This window comes from Fringilla coelebs (genome assembly GCF_963513975.1).
Source record: "Fringilla coelebs genome assembly, chromosome: 3".
In the NCBI taxonomy this organism is placed as follows: Eukaryota; Metazoa; Chordata; class Aves; order Passeriformes; family Fringillidae; genus Fringilla; species Fringilla coelebs.
In genome coordinates this window covers 109,299,510-109,323,002 of record NC_140030.1, presented here as the reverse complement: position 1 = coordinate 109,323,002, position 23,493 = coordinate 109,299,510, and the positions used below count along the sequence as shown (strand labels likewise).

Sequence of the window (23,493 nt, the reverse complement as noted above, 5' to 3'; positions counted from 1 at the left end):
GCACAGATGTGTAGGAGGTCATTCTTGAGTCCTCAGAGGACATGAGTGATTTCCTTCTGCCTGTGTAGAGGTTTCCTGCAACTTCCTTCCATGCCTTGGTTGCTGCAGCTATGCCTGGAGCAGCATGGCTGTGCTGCTGCCTGCGAGAGGAGAGCAACTACCAGCTCTTGTCATTAAAATGTGCACTTCAGTGTGGATTTGTACTGTTTAAGAGCATAAATCCCATTACCCTGACAGCCTTCTCCAAGCTCTGCTCTCTCAGGAGCTGCTCTGCATGAGTGGTGATGCCTGAGCACATTCCTCAAGACTCTTCAGCCATGGTTTTTTATTCCTTTGTCCAGTTGCATTGCCAGGTCTTGCTACACTGCGTGATCTTAAAAAAAATAAAAGAAAAAAAGAAAGTACTTTTATAAATATAGAAATATTACCTGTAAGAGGGAGTTATTGATTGAATACATCCCTCAGATACCTGAATGTTGCATTTAGCTGCATTTGCCTCCCTGCTGAAAAGGCCTCTGGGCTGGGGACAGTGTGGTGTGGCAGTGCTGTGCCCTGTGGTGCTGTCACCTGCGAGCCCCTTTGCCTACATCTGCTGTCGTGTTTTTCTTTGACTCAAAAGCAGCTCCAGCAATGAAAGAGGGAGATCTGGGGGAGAGAATTCTTGTGAGATGGAAGATGGTTAGAAGGAGTAATGGCCAGATTTTGTTGACCAAGTTCATACTTAGGCTGCATTTCTAACTTGTGGAAATGGAACACTTTAAATTTACAGACAGCAGTGAGTTCCTGGCTGATGACTGCAGTATAATTGCTGGTGGAAGCCTTATTGGATGGCATCCTGATTCTGCTGCTGTGCTGTGGAGGAGAATCCTGGGAATTCTTGGAGATGTGAACAACATACAGTCACCGAAAATCCATGCAAAAGTTTTTGGCTACCTTTATGACCTGTGGTTTAAACTTGCAAAGGTATGTGGTACTTACAGCTAATGATAATGACGCATTTCTTTTGTTGTGGAAATAGTTATTAAATTGGATTTAGTGTTAGCACCTGGAGCATGAACATGGCATGGGAGGGCTCTGTTGTAAAGGAAGCTTTGTCTTGTTTGGTTTCCAGCAGCAAACTCCAACAGAGAATCCTGTCCAATGACAAGAGAATTTAAATGGGGTGAGGGAACAGTAGCCAAGAAAAAAAGAAGTACAGACATTGGTATTTGTGTAAAGGCCCACAGTGTGACTCAAACTGGCAATGTTTGCTTTGGCCAGGGAGCAGCAGCAGCATAGACCAGGCTTTCCTGGTGGCTTTAGCTGAAGTGGGAGCTCTGTATAGCCCCAGGTGTAGTACCTGAATGTAAATAAAGTAAAAGTAAAACATAATAATGGAAAGAAAAGAGCATTAAAAAAAGATACTTGTTTTATTAACGCTGTTCTTTAAAAACCATCAGATCCGGGACAACCTCGCTATCAGCGTTGACAATCAGTCGACTCCCTCTCCTCCCGTCCTGATCCCTCCTCTCAGGATATTTGCATCATGGCTGTTCAAGGTCAGTTCTGAAGTTCTCACACAGGAGTATTTTCTCCTATATCAGAGCTGAACGGGGTGTGCCTTTAGTTGCCTTATTTTTAACTTCTGCCATCACTGTTGGCCAAGACAGTGTGTGCTCTCCGAAGGCTCTTTGGAGCTGAGGTAATGCTTTGTGGGAGGACTGCAGGGCACACATTGCATGGGCTGGCTGGTGGGGGAGGCAAGGAGTGATGCAGGCTTTGTTGTTGTTGCAGGCAGCCATGCTGCCCAGCGAGTACAAGGAGGGCAAGCTGCAGGCGTTCCGGCTGCTCTGCGCCATGATGAGCCGGCGCCAGGACCTGCTGCCCAACTCGGACTTCCTGGTGCACTTCTACTTCGTCATGCACCTGGGGCTCACCAGCCAGGACCAGGTATGAGCTCTGCTTCCTGTCCCACTGCTGAACCATGCCAGGGCAGCAGGAGATGCTGCCAGACCTGCTGCTGTGGGCACAGCAGTTGTTCCGTATATCCTCAGGGATAAAGCATTCTGTGCGAGGTGAGGAAAAGACTTATTCGGACTGTTGAATGATGGTTGTCTCACAGAAACAGCTCAGTGCTCATGGAAACTCTGAGAAATATTCTTTGGGCAAAATAAAGACTGTCTAAGAGCACTTGCATGTTTTTATAGCTGCAGGAATGAGAGCAAGGGCTTGGAACTCTGCTGAGGTTGGCAACAAAGGGCACAGGGACCGCTCAGGAAATTCTGGGAGTTACTGATTGTGCCTTTAGGAAATCAGAAAGTTTTGATTGTTTCTGACATGATAGAGGGGAAAAAAAGGAATTGTTACCAGATTCTTGCCCCTTGGTTTCCCTCCTGAAAAGTTAGAGCATTTGGAAAACACTCCTTTTAAATAGATAAGAATAGAGAGACAGGGGTTTTCTCCTGGCAAATCCTAGAAGTCCTGCTGCAGCTGCCCATCACTCCAGGATTCCCAGTTATTTTGTATCCCCCACACTGCAATCCCTCCATGGTTTCCCTGGATATTTTGCAGGCTGCTGCTCTTTGTTCTTGCTCCCCACTCTTGTGGCTGCATTTGCCTCTTGGTGGCACACTTGACCGCAGGTTGGCTGCTGTGTGTGTGTCCTTCCTGCCTGCTTTCTTTAGCTATGGAACTGGATGAGGTAGTGCCTTGGAGCAAGGTGTTGATGGGGGAAGCAGGATCCTTATTCCTGCTCCTGTATTTCCAGAGCAATTGGGTGCTCAGAGAGTGGCAGCCTCTTTATCAGAGAGAGTGTGGGATCACTGGAACAGGGATCCTAGCATGCTTTCCAGGATTTCAGAAATAAATGTGGGGTGGCATTTTTAGCACAAAGTTTGTCTGCTAAGCACAGGCATAAATTTCTCCCTTGTAAGGAATGTTCACAGAAGGAACGGTAGGAGGTGTCTCATGGAGGAGTTTTCCTTCTGTATGGATCACCAGTGCAACTTCTAGCATTTATGTGGGAAAGCCACAGAAAAACACCCCAGCTCCAGGCAATCACCTTGGCTACTTCAGAAGAGCTCTTTTAGGTGGTTACATAATTAAATGTATTACAATCAGGGACCTCTTTGACCTGAATGCTTTTCAATATTTTGGTTTGCATGACAAATATTTTTTTGAACTGTATTTCTATTTTCACTCCTCACTCACTTAAGGATGTGAAAATGGGAAATTGCTGCTGTCTAGTGTAGCTTTTGGTGCTGCTAGAAAAACAAAATAATCCAATTTTGAATATGCTATAAATGAGTACAGTGTTATTCCCAGCTTTGCACCCTGCTCCTGGGGGGTGCATAAAAGAGCAGTGTGAGGAGGGTGTATTTTGTAGGAGGCTCCCTTGGCTCTCCGAGCCTGGGATGTAGCAATTAGCTCAGCAGAGGAGACAGCCGGGTAATGAGCTGCAGCTAATTTGTCCATGTGGAAGTGTCTAACAACAAACATCCCTGGAGAAGTGAACAACTCTCTGCAAGAATTGCATCACCTCTCCAGGTGGGAGAAGCCGGCTGCAGGGAGCGAGCCGCAGTCGGGGAGCACAGGAGGGGCCCAGGGTCAAGGGCCAAGTGACCATCTGTGGGGTGTCTCCCTCCTGAACTGCTCCAGCCTGTGGCACTGCTCTGCTGCTGTCCCAGTCTGGGCTTTTTTCCTGTGTTTTTATGAATGACATTCATTTAGGCTCACAGCCTTCCCTCCCTGGCCTCCAGCATGAAGGCAAGAGAACTGGGATGTTCACTACCACACTGGGGGTTAGGGAAGGTACTTTACCTATGGTTAGGGGGTTGAAAATCAGGGAATGTTCCTGGGGAGTGGTTGGTAGGGATGCTGTGGCATAGCCTGCTGCAGTTTGGGTGGGCATAGCTGCCTTCTGCCACCAGGTGAGCCTGATGGTCAGAAAACTCCTGTTGGAGCAGCTGCAACTGGGTGTGTCTTTTGGTTTGGGTAATAAATGCAGCTTTGTTAATCAACCCAAAATTTGACACTACAGTGCACAGGTTTTACGAATAACTGAACCAGGAAAAGAAATGTATTTTATTATTGCAGTTTTACTACTGTTGCTGGCTGCTTACTGTGACAGTACTTTTTGCTTCATTCACCAGAAAAAGTCGATAAGCGTCTCCTTGCTCCACAGCTTCCTCCTTTTTGCTGAATAACAAAAGGACCAAAACATAATCCCAAAAAGCTACCAACACTTCTCAGAAAATGGCATAATTGGGATTCTTCAGCTTGAGTCTTTCTGGCACTTAAATAATCCTTTGAGGTTGCTGATGGTTGTCTCCTAAGAATTCTGTGGATTTTTGTGTTGCCATTTCTTATTTCTGTCTAAATTTCTGCTCGTAATCTGAGAGGAGAAGGAAGTGCAGGTGAGGTGCCTACCTTGTAGGGACGCTGTAAAAAGAGCCAAGTTTTCAATCCTTTTTCAGGTTTCAACCCTCTGCTGCTCAGTGTCATTTTTTAGCCAGTCTCACCCTATTACCATGGTGAGCCTCAGTTACTGTGCCTGGTGCCACCTGTCACCAATGCTGAGGTGTCAGCTGGCACTCAGAGGTTACCTGCAAAGTGAGCAAGAGGGTCACTTGTATTCCTGACTTTGGGAGTGAGTTTAACAAATAAATTTAAAGTATAGTCATGCTTACTTGCCAGAGGACCTCTGGAGGAGGACACTTATGTTTTTTGAGAACATAATCAAAGGTAGAGACTTCAGAGGTTCTCTGTGGAAAGGACAATGGATGGCCAAGGGAGGAGACTCTGCTGGTGGCTTTTTCAGTTCAGTGATATGAAGAGCAGAACAAACTTTAAATATGGAATAAGAGGGAAATCGCCGCAGTCCAGCCAAGCTGGCAGATGTCCTGGGTGATTAAATGTCAGCACAAGCAGCGAGCCTGCCTGTGGAGCACAGCCTGGCTGCAGGCAGGGCACTCAGCAGCTTTGTTCAGTTGCTTTTAGCAGTGCAAGGATGCTGTGGATGAGAAGCTTTGTCATAGAGGTGCTGAGGTACCATGCCCATTGTCCCAAAGTTGTCCCAGAGCCTCTTTATTTGTTCCAAAGGGCACTGTAGGTGATGAGGGAAAGGAAGCTGCAGCAGCTCTAAGCTTCTGTAGAAACACCCACTGGAGCTCTCTGTGTGGAAAATGGCTAATTTGTAATAGGAAGCATTTCTCAGCAGAGCTGCTACCAGAGAAGTCAATAATTACCTGTTTGTGTTAACACTGGTCTGACATTAAAAAAAAAAAGCCCAGCATTTGTGGGCTTTTGTATCTTTTTCTGCCTGACAGTGGAGGTACAACTGACACCAAAGAAGGCTTCCAAGCATCAGCACTTTCTTGTTCTTCAGCAGAACCTTTCACACCCTTCATCTTAGGTGCACTGCACCTGTGTGCCCTCTGTTCCCTTTGGAGGTTGCTCAGCACACCTGGGCACTCTGTGGCTCATTGCTGTCAATGCACAGCTGTACCCATTGGGGATGGGGCTGGGCTGCAGCCCCACTCCCAATCACCACAAACTGAGTGCCTACATCTGCCCAGTTGTCACTCAGCAGCCAGGAGCAGCAGCAGCCCTGTAAAGGTGCAATAAGTGAGTAGCTTTGCTTTTGTCCCCTGTGGAATGGGCACTTATTGCCTGGGTTTCTGCCTGATGGTGTTGTACTTGAGGGCCCTTGGTTGTACAGAAACCATCATGCTGTTTAGATTCTTTAAACTGCCATTTTAAATGATATAACCTTAATGTAGTCTATTAAGGCTTAGATTCCCCTATTTTAGCTTCTCGAGACTTCTTTCCAATGGCTGCCATGATTTTCTCCCTCTTTTAATCCACCCCTTCTCTCATTTCCTGTGGAAAATTTGCCTGTGTGCTCCCATTATGTGCTTTGAGTGCTTTGAAAAAGTGTTAACAGACAGCATGTTTCCAGTAGGGACAAACAAAAGTCCAAATGCCAGGGTCTCATAGGAACTCTCACATCCCCCTCTGCTTGCCCAGACCAGGCTAAGTGGGAAGTGCTGGATAAAAGAGCTGGAAGATTGACTGGAAGCAAGGGGGAGCCAGGTCCTGCCAACTGCAGGAGCTGTGCATTCAGGAGTGATTTTGGTAGTTTTGTTCTTTTGTGTTTATTTTGCTGTAATTCATTTGCCCTTCCTAAGTTGCATCCATCCCACCCAAATTCTGCTCTTGTGGTTGGTGTTGTGTCTGTCAGAGCTCAGAGCAGTGCTGCCACAGATACTTCAGAGAAATGTGTGTGGGGACACAAAGCCACCTCCACCTTCCAGGCAGTGCCATGGCCTTGGCACCCACCCCCTTGTACCTCTATCCACTGCGTGCTCTGTGTGTGCACAAACCAAGATATTTATTCTAGTCCTTTATCCTATTGCTCTCCCCACCTGTGAAAGTGTCAGAAATGCGCCAAAATGGCAGAAATTAAAAAAACTCCCTCTGTTTTATTCCAGCCTTGAGGAACTTGGGCTATAAAATGTAACTGTTTTGGGGTTAGGTTTTACTTGGCACCTTAAAATGGAGCTTTCTGATAAATTAATCCTGGATCTTCCAGGGTTGTCAAAATACTTCATAAATTTGTGTTGCAATTTAATTTTTCACAAGTTAACTCTTACCTAAAACTTCATGGTAGGTAGGAAGACTTGGCATAAGTAAATGGAAGCATTTGTTCCTTTAAAGCAGAAAAGGGAAGTTTTAAGCCTTCTGTAAATTAATAATCTTTCCCGTGCCATAGATCTCAGCTGCCAGTGAGGTGTCTGTTGGTGAGGAACAGAGTGAACTTTCAGTGAAAAATCCATGTTGTTCCTGTGGAGGGACAATTGGAAACATGAGGAAGGCAGCTGGCAGGCTATTTGGTTACACCTGTAATCTGCAAAATCTTGAACAAAAATTAGGTGAAGAATATTTTTGCAATTGACCTTTCAGTGAACTTGCATAAATTTATTTTGCTTACTCAGTGGATGTTTACGACCTTATAATTTGAATTACTAGATTAACCTACACTGAAATATGATGCCATTTATAGGGTTAATGCATTTGAGAAGGACATGCGTGCAATTGCCCCCTCCTCTCCCCTCTTCCCCAGCTTTAACACCACAGAGCATCATTCTGAATTGAAATAGTCCATAATGGTCCTTTTTTTCACTTTTCTTTAACAACATGAACACTAAATTATAGCTGTGCAATTATGTAAACAATGGAAATGCTTCCAGAATGAATACTTCCTTTTAAATTTTCATTTTGTGTAATTGCTGAAAGGTTTGGAGCCATAATAAACCAAAATTATTTTACACATTTATCGTTCTAAAGGTCAATTATGAAAGAAGTAAAGCAACAACACTGTGCAGAATGAGTAAACCAATTTCCACGGCCATCACCATATGTTTTTCTTATGGCTTGTGTTTTCCAGTTGCTGTGTACATAGCATTCAATTAAAGTGATTCATTGACCAGGCTGGGAGCTGCTACCCGGAGTTTACGTTTGCAGGGAGGGAAGGAAGCCCGGCTCTGTTTGAATTACCTGATTTTGCCCTATCGCTGACAGCACAGATGTCCTGGCTCCCTCGCCCTCTCACAAGCCTCTCTCTGCTGATAAGCTCGCTGAGCCCCAGATTGCTGCCCCAAATCCTGTGGTGCTGTGAGCTGGGCACTCTGCTGACTGGGAAAGGGGACAAACCTGGCAGGGTACCTGTGAGGTTTGTGACCCAGAGTGCCCAGGGTGATGTGCTCAGCGCCTGGGTGAGCCTGGCTGAGCGGGTTTGTGTCGTGCCCTCCCTCCTGCGTGTGTGTCACTGCAGCCAGCAGCCCGGGTATTGATGGGAAGCCGAGGACTGCTTCAAGAGCTTTTCACATGGGATTTTTGAAAATGATTTATTTTTAGTAGCACTACGTCTCGTAACTGGCGAGTAAATCCCTGCAGCCTTTTGGACCGTGTGTGCTGTCACAGCGTTCGTGTGTGACAGTAATGTTTTGTGGTTCTCCTTGCCTCCCTATGGGAAGCGTTGTGTGCAGGGATTCCTGCCCTGGTGTGTGACAGATGGGAGCTCTGGGGTGAGGACAGGAGTTAATGCAGTTGTTTGGAGCAGCTCCTTGTGCCACCGCCTCCCCGGCCAGGTTAGCCCGGGCTCTTTATTGTGGCACATGTCAGCAGCAGCCTGCTCCCATCTGCTGCTCTGCTCGGGGCCAGCCCAGCCTTACCTGGCCCTGCTGTACAGGTGTGCTGTGCTGGACCAGCACAGAGCGTTAATCAACCCTTAATTATAACAAGGTATGTCCTTTGTTCTGCGCCGCCCGAGAGTTTACCACCCGCTTTATGAGCGGCCACATCCATCTGCTCTGCTTCTCAATGTTTGCATTGACCCATATTGACTTAAAATGTATCAAAGGAAGTGATTAAAACAAGTTTAAACATTAACTTGAGTGGCATTTTATCTTATTCGGGAAAGTGAAAGCATTATCTGCTACTATGTTAAAAACTAATACTGTTTATTTGAATATATAGCACTTTCTTCATAGGATACTGGTGTTGCAAACGCTTAGTGGAACACTAAGTAGGAGCTGTGCAGGTGTTTGGAGGGCTTGGAGAAAATAGTGGTGATGTTCAAGCATCTCTTTGTGAAGAGAAAATTTGGTTTGTCATCTTTAGCTTCTGCATGAGATTGAGAGGACATTATGGGGGTCTCTAGCTCAGGCTGTCTTTGACACATCATGAAACCAGTAAGGATGGACATGGAAAAGGGTTTTCCTTTGCAACTTCTCAGAATTTTATTGAGGGAAAATAATTATCTGCTCAGGATAGAAGTAGCTTGATGTAACTCTTCAGCAAATACAGTGTTGCAGGTAAAGGATTATATAGATTCTATGCCTGATTTAAAACCTGCTGAAAGCTTGCAGGGTAGAAATCTTAACTCAAATATAGGAACTTTGCTCTGTTTTGGAGAGACTGTGAAGACTTAAAATGTGGAAGGATTAGAGATGAAAGGCTTATCTGGAATGTGTCCTGTACTGCAGGGTGATGGTGAGCAAAGCTGGAGCTGCTACTCTGTTCCTTCAGGGCACCTGAAGCAGGGAACAGGCCTGGGGGGCAGCTCGTGTTCTTGTGGCATGGAAGTCTGAGAGATTTGAGGAACTCGCTCCTCTGCACTGCTGCAGTGCTTCATCTTAAATCCATTCAATGTTTGGATGCTTGAATCCGAAGTCTTGTTTAACAGAACGGTCGTGTTTAGGCATGAAGAGACGTGAATGGCAGCGTGGGCTTTGAACAGGAATTTAGGGGTACAAATGTTTCCAAAATACCAAATGCACTTTGGCTACTCCACGCCCCTGAAGTGGAAGGTGGTGATTATGTGGAAGTCAGTTTGCACACAGTGCTCTGGGAATTTGCACCTCAATCCGTGTAGGACTAGGGAGCCTCCAAGTTAAATCTCCTCGACCCTCAAAGTTAGATCTTCTGACACTCTCCCTGTTGCTTTTGGGCTTCCTGGCTTTTCTAACAGGTACATTCTCTTGCAGGACATCCTGAACACCGTCATAAAGCACTGCCTGCCATGGTTCTTCTTCCTGGGGCTGCCTGGCTTCACAATGCTGATCGGGGACTTCCTCAGCGCGGCGGCGCGCGTGCTGAGCGTGGACACGCCGGAGGTGAGTGCGGCTGGCTCGGCACAGCCACGCTGACTGGGCTCTCAGGGGGATACTGGGGCAGCTGGGCTGGGAAATCCTGGGAGAAGGCAACACTGGTGCTGTAGAGGTGTTTGATCCAAAGGCTGAGGCGTGAGGAAAGCTTGTCCCGCACGCCTGTGAAGCGCCATGAGCGCCACTGCAGCAAGCAGACACTGAGTGAGAGCGGGGAACTCTCTGGGTGACACAACATATCAGGCTAAATGTCAGCACTAACAGAAATGTGACTCTAAACCATTGAATTATTGAAGGATAAGTAAAATAGCAAGTCAATGAGGGGTTGCCAAAATAAAGGTAAAGATCTGGCAGTCCTGGGAGAAACAGGAAGGCTCTGTTGCATGTGAAGCACCAGCTCACAGGAGACCTTTTGGTTTGTTCTGGCTCGGAGCTTTTGCTGCTGCTCTTGACATTTGTGTGGCTGAGCAGGTGGCCCTGTGCAGGGCCACAGCCCTCTCCTGTTTCAGCAGAGCTGGAATGGTTATCCAGCCACGCTCCTTCCATCAGCTCTCAAAGAGCTTGGTCAGCCTCACTGTTGATCCAAAGTTGATCCACTGTTGATCTTAAATGCTAATAAGAAATGGATGCTCAATTTTCCAGGAAAAAGCCAAAAACCAAAACACCATCTTCCATTTCTCCTGTGTGCATAAAACTGGGTGTGCATTGCATTTTCAACATTACACAGTACTTAATGTGTTTATAGCTCATGCTGTGGTGCTTTTGATGGCTCTGTTGGAGCAGGGATCTCTCTGCACATTGGTATCACCTGTGCAGTGAGCTTGAGTGGGTTCTGCACCCACTCCTCTCTGTGCCACAGGATCTCCTCAGAGCAGTGCTGGATTAGTGCTTCACCTCCCACTCAGCTGTTCTTCAGGGGTTCTGTTCTTCCTGTTGGCATCAAATGGCTGATCTCAGGTTGGGTAATGAGGGGAAGTATTAAGGATGTAGGATGTGCTCAGGAGTGGGACCAAGAGAACAGTGCAGCAGAGCAGGGAAAGCAGGGGCAGGAAGGTGTGTGTTAGGTACTGATCACACCCAGCTCCTGCTGGAGTTGCAGAGGAAAACCTCCTGGCTTGTATTTCCTGGGATATTGTGGATCAGCAGGCTGAGTACGGCAGTGCCCGCTGGCCTCAGAGCTGGAGGCATCTCCACGAGTGAAGGGTTTTCAGTGACCATTTTAGTGAATATTTTTTTAGTGACTATTTCTGCCTGCTTGCCTTTCGCCAGGCTCCCCGCTCTGAAGCTCACACCATCCTTGGTGCTCTTGTGTGCTTTCCAAACACCTACCAAGGAATCCCACAGTTGGGACCCATCTCGGAAGCTGTTGAGAGCATCACAGGAACTGCAGATTTGAAGGTAAAGCCACATTTATTGTAAATCCTTAGGTAGCCTAACCTGGTTTCCCTATGCAGTGACTTCATTCCTGCCCAAGTGGTTGCCCTCACACAAGCCTCTGTTGCTTTTGATAAACGTGGGGCACCACAGTGATGCACTGCTCAGAATTAGGGATGGCTGGGGAGGAATCTCCGAGTTCATCATGTGTGGCCTGAGCAGGCAGAACCAAAGGGGATGCAGAAATCTCTTCACATGCTTGGCTCCTGTTCTTGCTTCTTCATCAGGCCTTGGAGAGTCACTGGAGGTGTCTTACTTCTAAACTTAAGCCAGTTTTGTCTTTTCTCTATTAAATAATACACTAAATTTTTCATAACATATTTTGGTCAGAATGTAAACACAGTTTGTATGGAGTGACCACCACTTGTTGTTTGTAACTGTCCCTTGACACTGTAAATTAATTGATTTCCTGTTGCTGCCTATACATTAGTTGTAAGCTGATTTGATTTGTCCTCAAGGGCCTGAATGTTTGAGTTGTAATCAATGTTTCTCCCCTGACAGAATACAACTGGCATGAGGTAAAGATGCTTTAGCAACAGATGGGGAATTAAAGTGACTTCGCCTGTAACTATGTCAGAATTAAACAACTTTAAGGTAGATGTATGACGAAGATGCTTATGCTAATTAATTTTGTTATTTTAGTGTTGCCTCATAAATATTTTATTGAAGAATGCCACAGAGGAGCCGTGTGAAGCTGCAAGGTAAAATACCAAGTAAAAGAAATGGGAAAATACCATAGAATTGGTTAGGTTGGAAAAGACCTTTAACATTATCAAGTCCAACCATTTATGGCTTAGAAAAGTCTTTCTTGCTGCTTATCTTCTGCTTCTGCCTTGTGGCTTGGTCCTGTGAAGTTGTGCCTTACTCTGCACCATGAAGGTGCTGGCCTGTCGTGCTGGAGGGGAAAGAGAGATCTCATCTTTGTGCATTTTTCTCCTTTTTTCCCCCCCTAAATATTGCTGTAAATCTCCTGACCAGCTCCCTTTTCCCTTTTCACAAAGATGCATAGCCATCTGTGGCCTTGGCGTGTGGATCTGTGAGGAGCTCACGGAGTGCACAAGCCACCCCCACGTGAAGAAAGCCATCAATGTCATAGGTGTGACACTGAAGGTATTGCTGTGGCGGGCTCTGATCACCATGCTTTGGGAAAAAAAAGGCGTTTCCACTTTGCAAATAATCACTGATAATCTGAGGCACAGGCTGCTGCTGTGGTGTCCTGTGCAAGCATGCAGAATATTTGCAAAAATAGCCTGTGTGCATATTTGCAAAAATAGCCTGCTGAGACTCCTTCCCCAGCAAACTCACACAAAAGATCTCACAGACAGTGCCAAACCTGCTGGTTCCTAATGCTGACCATGTGATCTCACAACACTAACATTTTTTATTTTTTGCAAAGATGCAAAATAATGAAATGAGAAAAACTGAATGCATTTGTATCTGAGTATTTTATTTGGCTTTTAATCACCTTTTTTCTTCCAGTTTTCCAACAAGCTGGTAGCTCAGGTAGCCTGTGATGTCCTTCAGCTGCTGGTGTCTTACTGGCAGAAGCTTCAGGAGTATGAATCCTCCCTGTGCCGGAAAATTACAGAAGTATGTCAGATTATTTAAAATGTTTGTATGGAAATCAAAGTTATATGCAACCTTGTCTTGATCCCTTCCTTGGGCTGCTGTGATTTTGTTACCTCCTCCTTTTTTTTATTGCGAGGCAGGTACTTGCTACACTCCCTGGACCAGTGTAGGTCCCTGGTTTGTAGCAACTTGTGTGCAAAATGCTCAGTTAAATGTTCTCATTGATTGGCACAGGCAGTTGGGTGCTCCTAGGAGAACTTAACCTGTTCCACACCCTGTGGAACTGTCTTCCACACCCTGTGGAAGGTCTGTCTCTGCAGAGGAAGAAGCTGAGTGCCTTTCTGACACTTGGTTTGTTTGGCTGCAGATCCTGGTGGCCACCATCGCGTTTCTCCTGCCCAGTGCCGAACACTCCTCCATGGAAGCGGATAAGAAGGTGTGTCACTGAAAAGAGCTGTCTCCATTCTTTGTGCTGTTTGAGGGGGGTTTTAAATGAGGTTGCCCCAAACCAGAGCTGAATTTTAAACTTGGCAATTCATACCCTAAAGTCTGGGTGAATTTAATAGAGTGCACCCAAACAATGTGGTTCTTGTTCAGTTCATAGTTTCGCTGCTGCTTTGCTTGCTGGACTGGTGCATGGCACTGCCCATGAAAATGCTGCTGGAGCCCGTGTCTGCTGGTGCTGTGGAGGATCAACATGCATCCAGAGCTCCTTTGCTGGATTATATTTACAGAGTGAGTAGGGGGAAAGAAGGTGATTTACTCTGCCTGGCTGTTTAAAGATGCCTTTCACACACCCAGAAGGCACAGAAGCAGCTTTGTTGAGTGCTAGAAAATCATGTCATCCAGGTGAGAAGTTATAAATGCAAAATGTTAAGAAGATAAGATTAGACACGTAGAACAGACAAGGGATGATGAAGACAAAGGTAAAATGCTTAAAACAACGAGCCAGGGAAAATAATCTTTGCAGAAATATTTGGATTATTTGAAGTGGGCTGTTAAAATACAGAACAAGCCCTGAAGCAAGCTGTTAAAAGCACAGAATCAGTGCAGATGGAGACTGTTAATTTAGGAGTGCTGAATTTGGACAGGGGTGGGTTGTGTATGTGTCAGAACTGGGGGTCCTGCTTGCTGGGTGTGTTGAGGACTGTCCCGGGTTGTCACTGGCTCCGTGTCCCCGCAGGTCCTGCACTGCTGCATCAATGGCTCCAGCACCTACACACAGCAAAGCCACTATGTGCTGAGCCTGGCCGACCTCTCCTCCTCTGACTACGACCCCTTCTTGCCCCTGGGGAGCATCAGGAGCTCCTCAGAGCCAGCCCAGTGCCCCTCCTCCACTGATTTGGGCAACCTGCTCACTGTGGCTGAAGGTAAGGGCGTGCCCAGAGTGTGGGCTGGGCCAGTGTGCGTGTGCAGTAGTGAGAAATAGTGTTCCAGGCTCCATCTCTGCCTTGGAAATGTGCTGCTCCTTCCTGCATGTAGCAAGTGTTCCTTCAGAATTGGGCATGACTCTCTCTGGAGGAATTCCAGTTGCCTCTGTGATAGGATGTTTGAGTTCATTGCCAACGCTGCTCCTTAGAACAAATTTATGTTTAGAAGATGTAAACTGAAAGAGAAACTCCTTCTAAACATAAACCACAGCGAAATAGTTTTACACTGAATATGAAAAAACCTAGAAATTAGGAGGTTTCTGGGCATAAAAGGAGTAACATTCCCATGGGGAGAGGTGGAGGCACAGCAGTAGCTCAGAGCATAGTCACTTTATGAAATAACTGATGGATGTGCCTGTGCTGAGGGGACCATCTGAGCATCCAGGAAGTCTCTCCCTGCCCTACGTTCCCGCCAGCCAGGGATGGAGGAGCATTGCTTTGCAGTGACATCTCTGGTTTGCCTTGGCTTTTCTGTCATGTCACCCTCCTGTTCTGATGGCTGTGGGGATGCGGTGAAGTAAAATAAAACTGTGGACTAGGTAGGATTTCTTGGAAAGCTGTTGGAAATATGTCCTTGAACAGAAAAGATCAGCAGGTCACATTGGGCAAGCTGCTGCAACAGGGCAGAAATCTGCAGGTGCTCCTTCTGTATTGCCTCTTGCTGCTCTTACTGATCCATTGTGTTTTCCCTGATGGTTTCAGAGAAGAGGAGGAGGAATCTGGAGCTGATCCCTCTCACAGCAAGGATGGTCATGACTCACCTGGTGAATCACCTGAGCCACTACCCGCTCAGCGGGGGCCCCGCCATCCTCCACAGCCTCCTGAGTGAGAACCACGACAATTCCTACGTGGAGTCCTCCGAGCTGTGCTCGGAAGTGTTCCGCAGCCCTAACCTGCAGCTCTTCGTCTTCAACGACAGCACCCTCATCTCCTACCTCCAGATCCCTGCCGAGAAGAAGGCGGGCGCCGAGCCGCTGGCGGCTCCCTCGGACGTGCGGGTGATCGTGCGGGATATCTCGGGGAAGTACTCCTGGGATGGCCGCATCCTGTACGGGCCTCTGGAGGGCTGCCTGCCGCAGCGCAGCACGGCCGCTGCCTTCGCCATCTCCAGCGACCCGCAGCAGCAGCACGGCCTTTCCCAGAATGATGTCTCCCAGCTGGAGGAGGGAGAGGACGCCCTGGACCAGCTGCTGGAGAGGATCGGGAGCAGCAGCCCCGAGTGCCTCCCGCACCCGCAGCGCAAGCTGAACGAGCCGGCGCCGCCACCCTGCGGGATGAGCCCCGAGCAGGAGCGTGCCATCACCGAGGCCCTGCTGCAGCAGAGCGCCCAGGAAAGGGAGTTCATCCTCAAGTGCAGCTCGGACTGCAGCATGAGCGTGGCCCGCCAGGAGCCACCGCCTCCTGCCCAGCCCCAAGCCTCCTTTTATTTCTGTCGGCTGCTGCTGAACGACTTGGGAATGAACTCCTGGGATAGAAGGTAGGGAATGAACTCCTGGGATAGAAGGTAGGAAGAAAGGAACCAGAACGTGCTTAGGGTACTCTCCTCACTTTTTACCCCCAACACGCTTAAAGCAAGGATCGTATAGCTGGGGGTAAGAGCAGAGTTTTGGACGTCAGTGATGATTTGAAATACACACCAATAGATTGTGTATAACAATAATTCTAAGAAATCGTATCATGTTAATTCTCTTAGCTGTTTGGATGATGAAATACTGTGTCTCCACTGTGTTGCATTTGCCTTCAAACTTTTCCTATTTTTTTTCAGAAAAAGCTTTCATCTGCTGAAGAAAAATTCAAAGTTGCTGCGAGAACTGAAAAATCTGGATTCCCGCCAATGGTAGGTGATGTGTACTGAGCACACCAGTGATAAGGTTCGTGTCTCCCAAGAATGAGTCACCAGAACCAAAACTTCATTCCTGTTGATTCCAAATATTGGTATAAAAATTGGACTGTTTGTTTCTCCAGAGTTCTGTAGTCTGAATGGAAAATCCACCTCTGCTGGCACATTCTCTGTGTACAGAGAACTCCAAATCAGTGACAAGGAATAAGAGATTTTTTTCAAGTTTGCTTTAGCTGAGAGGGGAGGGAATCAAATTGATTGTGACCTGGGTACAGCTGATACAAAACAGTATTTTGTATAGAGTGATCCTTGTGTCAGGAGCAGTACTTTGAGGGGCGATCCATCCAGGTGTGCTCCCCAGCCAGGAAGTGGCAGAACGAAGTTCTGAATGTTATGGGGTTTTTTTCATTACTTGACATAGAACTGTTGGAAAAACATCTGCAGCATTGCGGAGTTCTGCGTTTCCACATCAAATGCACTTTGCATGTTTTCAGATAAGCCAACTGTCCCTGTCAACCTTGTAAAACTGCCCAGGGTCTGAAAGTCAATAATGCCTCTTCTGCCTTTTATGTCATCACCCTGTAATTAAAATTCTGTAGGTCAAATTATGCTCCCATTAACACCTGTGCCACCTTGCTGTCTCTGCAGCACTGCACAGATCTGAGTCATTAACCCTGTAATTAGAATTTGGGCAGCAGTTCTGTGGCTGATGTACAGGAGGTACAGGCTTGACTCTGCTCTCGGAACTGGGGTGTCTCTGCAGTGAGGTTTTGGTGGCAAAAAAAAGGGGAGGAAATCTGAGTGATGTATTTGCGTGCCTAAAAGAAATGGACACATGGAGCTAAATGTGGGCACCTGTCATATGTTTGGAGTGCTGGGGGATCTGAAAAATAATTTTGAGTTGGAGCTTGTTTAATTTTGATTTCTTTTTCCATCCTGTGGCAGTCGTGAGACTCACAAGATCGCCGTGTTCTACATCGCTGAAGGACAGGAGGACAAGTGTTCCATCCTGGCCAACGCCAGGGGAAGCCAGGCCTATGAAGATTTTGTTGCTGGGCTGGGCTGGGAGGTAACATCCATAATTTAGACAAGCTGCCTTGTTGCTGGTGGCATTGCACAGTTTTTAATTTAAAAAAAAAAAAAGGGAAAATTTGCTACACACTGATGCTTAGCTGCTTTTAGCTCTTGCCATGGTCAGAGCACACTCAGCACAGGAGTTCTTTATGACACGTGTGGGTTTAATTTGCTTTGTCAAAATGGTGTGTCATAATCTAAATGCCATGGGCATTTTGGTGTTTGGGAAATCCAGAGTAGCTGCGTGTCACATTTAAGGATCCAAGTGCCACAGTGAAATGCAGCATCCTTGGGCTGGTGCTGTTGGGAAAACAAACAAGCCTTTGGACTCAGGCTTGACTTCAGAGAGGTGTTTCTTCTGAATGAACTTCTGGAATAATTTATTCTAAGGGTGTTTTTTCTGTACAAATCTTCAGTTTCTTCTGCGTTTTTTTTGTTTTTTCCTCTACCTTTTGTGATGCTCCCTGCAGTGGGAGCTCCAAGCCCCACAGAGCCCTTAGCCAGCAGTCTGTGGCAGAATCTGTTGTTTCCTTGCTGCTGTTTGCTGGAGGAAGGTAAAATAGTTGGATAGATAATGACTCAGAACCTAGTTTAGAGAGATTGACTCTTAGTAAATGTCAAATACAGGCATGGCAAAGACAAATCTAACGGAAAGATCACGGAGCTGTAGGGGAAGACATCTCTTTGTCTGGGATGGCTATGGAAACCTAGGGTGGTGATTTCATTAGGAGCAGATCCTGGCGTTGTGTCAGTGCTTTCAGGTGGCTGCTGTTTGTGCCTTTGGCTCCCTCAGGTCGACCTGTCCACGCACGGCGGGTTCATGGGCGGCCTGCAGCGCAACGGCAGCACGGGGCAGACCGCGCCCTACTACGCCACCTCCACCGTGGAGATCATCTTCCACGTGTCCACCAGGATGCCCTCCGACTCAGATGACTCACTCACCAAAAAGGTAAAGGCTTTGCAGTGTGTTTCACAGCACTGCTGTCACCAAGCGTGTCCATAAAGGTCTGAGCTGGAAGCAGCCTTTGCTGACTGGCCCTGGCAGGCCGTCCCTGCGTTGCCACGTGGTGCTTCTGCAGCTGGGTTAGCTGAATTAAATGGCATCTAAATTCTAGGTTCTGAAACACAATTAACATTTCCATGGTAGCCTCAAATGCCACCGTGGGTAATAATATTAGCAATAATTTCATTTGTACATTGTCTGCCTGCCAAAACTGCTGTAGGTTGGTAGAACAAAGCAACCAAATGCAGCATCATCAAACCATCCTGTGTGGAACAGCGGAGCCAAAGAGGGCTGACAGGCTCAGGAGCCCAAGCAGCCAGCTCAGAGTTCAAGGCAGCAGCCAGTTAGGCACAAGTCTGACAGGCAGCCTCTGCTTCAGACAGCCAGAACCCAGCCCAAAATTCTGTTGGTATTGGTAATTGTTTGTCTTTCCTAGCAAGGAGCGATTTCAGGTGATGCTGTTTGCCAGCTGTTGCTTAGACTCAAAGATTTTTGTGGCATTCAAAATCTCTGCTTTTTTAATTAGGATGGGCAACTTGTCCTGCAGAGGTTGTTAGCATGCATCAGTAATACTGCAACAGCCATCCAGTTGGTTTCAGAATGATGTGTGCTTTTCTTTGAAATATAAAGGTGGAATCTCTGATTACTGGTTCTGAAAGATTGCCCAGTGTTTTGTGCTAGTCAGACCTTGTCTTTTTTATTGTGATATCTGTCATTAAAAAAAAAGGAAAATCAGCAAAATCACATATTTCTCTTTCTGTATGTAACTCTCTACCTTCATGGATGCAAGGCTGTGCAGAAAAGTACTCTGAGTGCTTCAGGATGGAGCAGTGGGGTAGTGGTGTGTAGGTCAGGGCTGTAGAGTCTCTGTGACCATACCAGTGTAGGACTGTTTGTGTTTTTATTGTTCCTGATCAGTATTTGTCCAGCTGCTAGACCAAAACTCCAGTGATGAAAGATTTACAGTTGCCCTAGGCAACATATTCTATGTTCCTATGCTCCACTTCTTGTACTACAAAACAAAAAATCTCTGGTAGTGCCTACTTTGCTTCAATTTAAGCCCATGGATTCTTATCCCATTTCACATGGATATGAAGGGCAGATTATTTTGCAGCACACTTATGTATATCTGAGAAGTGCTGCCATGTCTTTCCTAGACTTAGTTTTCCTGCACAAACGGTGGCCATTTGTTTAGTCTAACCTCCCCTTGCAAGTCCTGGGTTTTGTGGAAGCCTGGCAAAGACACTGGGATATGGTCTGGCTGTTGAGTAATTCATCACCTGGGAGAGGAGAGCACAGTGTGGCAGAGCTACCACAAGGGGAAGAATGGGATTCAGCTGCAAACAGTCCACTTACTCTCCTTATTTTCATCTGTGTTATGGGTTATCACAGACACTGAGGGTCTTGTTATTCTATTTGTCTTCCCTGTGTTTGCTGTAAGAGAATTCCTTTTCTGTGAGAAACAGAAACCAAAAGCATTTAGTAGCTGTCAGTCTCCAAGTTTTGTAGTGCCAGGAAACCAGGCCAGCTCCAGCACATGCTGTCTACAGAAAATAACTGCAAAGGAATTGCTCTGGGACCTTTTCAGAAAACCTGAGATCTGCTCTAGGAATGGAACCCTGCAGGCATCAAGCTGGGAATTCCAGTGAAGGGCAAATCTCTGGGTGGGCTCATGGAGCCAAGGAGCTGCAAGCAGTGGCTCAGACCAGATGACTTCCAGAGGGCTTTTCAGTGTGTACTCATCCATGGTTCCACTCACAACAGTTTCATTCAGTTTGTCACAGCTTCTGTTGTGAGCAGACATGCAATTCTGTGCACATCAGCAAGGATTGTTGACAGATTTTTCAGACCTGCAGCTGTGAGTGGAGAAAAGGTGCATTTCAGAAGCACTGCACTTTCTGGAAGGTGGGCGACTCTCTGGGCTTAGGTCCTTGCCTCACATTGTTGGGGCAGAATGTCCAGGTTAAAAAGGTAATTTCTTCATATTTGTTACTTCTTGCCATCAATGCTTTTGTTTTATGGGAGTGTGGGAGAGAAAGATGGAAGCCCATGGCATTCATTCGGTTCCTGCTCATGCAGCTGAACTGTACCTGGTGATACAGAACAGTGGTGCTGGGAGGAGAGAAGTTCATCAGGATGCAGTGGGACCACAGCTTCTTTTTTCTTGCCCTCCCTCTGGGATCTAATGTCCCCCTAATCTCTGAAATCTTTTTGATTGCTGTGGTTTCTTCTCTGCTTATTTTGCCTCAGACCAAGAGAGGCTTCATCCCTGTCAGCGCACTCCCAGCTGAACAGAAGGACTGACCACCTGCTGCCCTGGGGAGCCGTAGCAAGGCCGTAAATTCTGGGGGCTGGGGAATTCAGCAGATGTAGTAATTTTACTTAAATATGTTATTGTGGCTCTTTGTTTTTACTGCATGCAAGGATAAATTGAGTTCTGGTATGAATTTCCCAGAATAAGTGCATTTCCACTGTGGATGAGCTTGGCCTCTTGTTTTTGTGCAGTAGAGCTGTGATTTGCAGTCTGTAATTTTTTATTTGATGTATATGCTGGCATTATATTGCTAATTCAGGAGGGAAGAAAAAAAAAGAAGAAAAAGAAAAACCCCTCTCTAAATAAGTCTTGGCCCCAACAGAAATCTTTCTTAGTGGAGTAAACAAAATTCAGCTGATCTCTTTTGCTGCTGTAGGGTTCAGCATCATTGGTTGCAAACTTTATCTGCCTGTCTTGTGGCAAGAGTGAAAATCAATCCCAGGAATGGCATCCTACAGTCCCTGTCTCATTCTGCTCAAATTGTGCTTAACGGTTTAAAGATGTGCTGCCGAATTTCTCAGTGATTTATTTCATCTTCTCCATTGTCAGAGCAGAACTTTTTCAATTCAGAAATCTGGTTGCAACCCCATACTGAACTCTTGCTCCTTTGCTGCAGAAATTTGTTAGCTGGGGCTAGATTAGATTTTTAGCAGCTAATCTGACTGCTGTAGGGGTTTGCAGAGTGGGGACAGAGCTGTGCTATTGGATTTGTCCAATTCATTTGACTCCAGGACTATAATTGCACTTATGTCTTACAAGGCTTTTATGGCCTCGGGCTGGCGAGCAGCAGAAAAACAAATTGGCAGTGATACAGTGAGAGTGAAAGGGAATGAAAGGCACACATTATCAGTCTCCAGGCAGCCCTGCTCTGGCAGGAAGTTTCTTGCTTAATTTACAAATAAAACTTAGATTTTAGGATGGGCACACAGTCAGCCAGACAATGGGGATGTCAGGCCCCACTGTTACTTAGCAAAAGTAGCAGCCATGCCTCCCCAAAAGCAGGAATTCTTCAGTCAAACAGACGACTCCTCTCTGGAGCCAGCTGGCTGTGTAATGCAATTAGGAGGGAAAGGAGGTCATGCCGGAGGTGTGCACCGTGACCAGTGTCACCCGCGGAGCCCAGGGCCCGGGCTGGGGCTGTCCCTGCCCTCCCAGGGCTGGAGAGTGCAGCCCTGGGCAGGGACAGCAGGGCTGACCCATGCCTGGGGCTGGGGCTGTGTCCCAGCACCCCGTCAGCCAAACCAGGGCCAATTCCTGTGCCCACCGAAAATTCCTGTGCACCGGGGAGGACGCGCTGCCCGTGCCAGAGCTGCCTTCCCTCAGTGTGCACAGAGCCACTGCTCCAGAATGCTGTTGGGGTTTGCTTCTAAAACCAGTCTGATTTCATGTCTGCTTTGGGACTTTTTTAATGTAGCTTTTCTCTTTATTCCCCCCACCCCTAAACTGGGTGGGGAGCACAGCCTGGAGCTCTGGCTCCGCACGCGTCAGCCGTGGGGCTTTGGACACTTCAGCACAACTTGCTGAAGTCCTTCAGGGCACTGAGTTTGCCCCACAGCTGCTGTTTTGAATAAACAACACAGGAAAATAGCAGCTGGCTTATTGTCACTGATGAGATTATTGTAACGGCTTTTTATCAATGGAGTTACCTCTCAGTAACAAATATTTTTGATTAACGCCAATTTTTTCCTTGTAACATTATACCTTGTAACTGCGATGCTTAAGGATGTGTGACTTCAAAACAAGGGCAGTAACTCAAGCTCTAAAACGAGTTGCTGGCACACGCTGGGGATTGTGGCAGACTCAGGAGCACAGCAAGTGTTGGTACAGCTAAGTTCCCTTCTTCACTGAATTTTGTTCTGAAGGGCACAATATCAGTACAATATCAGTACAAAGTGTTTGATTATTATCAGAACAGTTCCTTGGGATTTTAAAAAGGGCCCCTCAAGCAGTACTTGGACATATTTTGATGACTGTTTTTATAGTAGTATGTGCTATTTCATCACCCCAGAAGCCATAGGAGGCACAGCAGCACAGAGTCTTTTGTTCAGAAGAGCTGAGCTGGGTTTGTGAATTGCTCTCTGCACCTGGGCAACGGAACTGCCTTATGGAATTTTGTGTTCACATTTATTTCTAGGGCTTCCTTCAGCAGAGGAAGGTTTGCTGGGTGCCACCATTGTAGGCTCTCTGCGCAGGGAAGCCAGTGCCAGAGCTGGCTTGGGCTCAGCCTGGCAAACGTGGGCACTTCCAAATCCCTGTTGGGGGTTCCCTGAGCTCAGCTGGGCTGAGCTGGGCACATCCTGGAGTGTGGGGCAGCCTGGCCAGGCATCCTCAGCATCTGGGACCTGCTGTGCACAAGGTCTGCTCACCCAGATGGATTTCAGGGGTGTATCTGACTAAACCTGACATCTCACTTCTGATCACTTTGGAGGTGACCTGCCTGCACCTGGTCATGGAGAGTGAGATCAGGGTTTTGTCCTGTGTGTGAATTCCTGCTGCCTTAGGTGCATGTCAGTTTGTGGGGTTCCCAACATGAGTGTTTTCTTGTGTGATGCTTTGTTTTTACTAAGCTTCTGCACAGATATCAAGGTGACCGCAAGAACGGCGATTTCTACTTGCTTTGTACATGTAAGAAGCTCTAGTAATAGTATTGCTCATGTTCCTGTGTTTTTCCAAGATAAAAATGGTTCATGTTTTCTTCAAACAGAGCTAAAATTAACTTTATTCATGGGTGTAAATAAAACAGAATTATTATCTTCTGTCTAATTTAAAATAAACTGAGACTCTCAGTCCTTCTGGGAACTGAGCTTTACTTCATTCTGCTGGAACATGAAACGTAAGCCAAGTTCACAGTTGTAACTTTTTAAAATTTTTCACAGTGTGTTGGTTTTGCCACCTTTCTCTTGTGACTGTGGGGTCCAGTTTGCCACCAATATGTAGGAGTGAAAGTTTTTCCTTCTAAAGGCACTGCCTAGCTTTGAATAGGGAAGCCTCATCAGCACAGTGTAGGCTGATCCAAAACGTGTTGGGGTTAGTTGTTATTTACCAGTGAAAATCACCACCTTCTTTTCCCTTTTTTCTCTCCCCCTACACAGAGTGAAGTAGCAGAGCTTCGTTTTGGCTTCTTTGTTCGGTCTGTTGTGCACATTGTTCCAGGGGTAGCACCAAATTGGAGGGAGGGGGGT

General features: G+C 46.7%; 1 protein-coding gene across 5 annotated transcripts in view; it reads left to right on the top strand.

The window, feature by feature from the left end:
- Positions 1-23,493, top strand: part of RALGAPA2 (Ral GTPase activating protein catalytic subunit alpha 2) — a 92,067-nt gene that overhangs the window by 29,911 nt on the left and 38,663 nt on the right. For all 5 annotated transcript variants that reach the window (XM_084202483.1, XM_084202484.1, XM_084202480.1 and 2 more), the window contains 15 exons: positions 770-963; positions 1,440-1,538; positions 1,774-1,929; positions 9,528-9,656; positions 10,917-11,045; positions 11,724-11,782; positions 12,083-12,191; positions 12,561-12,671; positions 13,018-13,086; positions 13,248-13,385; positions 13,834-14,020; positions 14,783-15,557; positions 15,846-15,917; positions 16,866-16,989; positions 17,788-17,943. In XM_084202483.1, the coding sequence (XP_084058609.1) occupies positions 770-963; positions 1,440-1,538; positions 1,774-1,929; positions 9,528-9,656; positions 10,917-11,045; positions 11,724-11,782; positions 12,083-12,191; positions 12,561-12,671; positions 13,018-13,086; positions 13,248-13,385; positions 13,834-14,020; positions 14,783-15,557; positions 15,846-15,917; positions 16,866-16,989; positions 17,788-17,943 (2,507 nt within the window). The remainder of the gene's footprint in view (positions 1-769; positions 964-1,439; positions 1,539-1,773; positions 1,930-9,527; positions 9,657-10,916; positions 11,046-11,723; positions 11,783-12,082; positions 12,192-12,560; positions 12,672-13,017; positions 13,087-13,247; positions 13,386-13,833; positions 14,021-14,782; positions 15,558-15,845; positions 15,918-16,865; positions 16,990-17,787; positions 17,944-23,493) is intronic.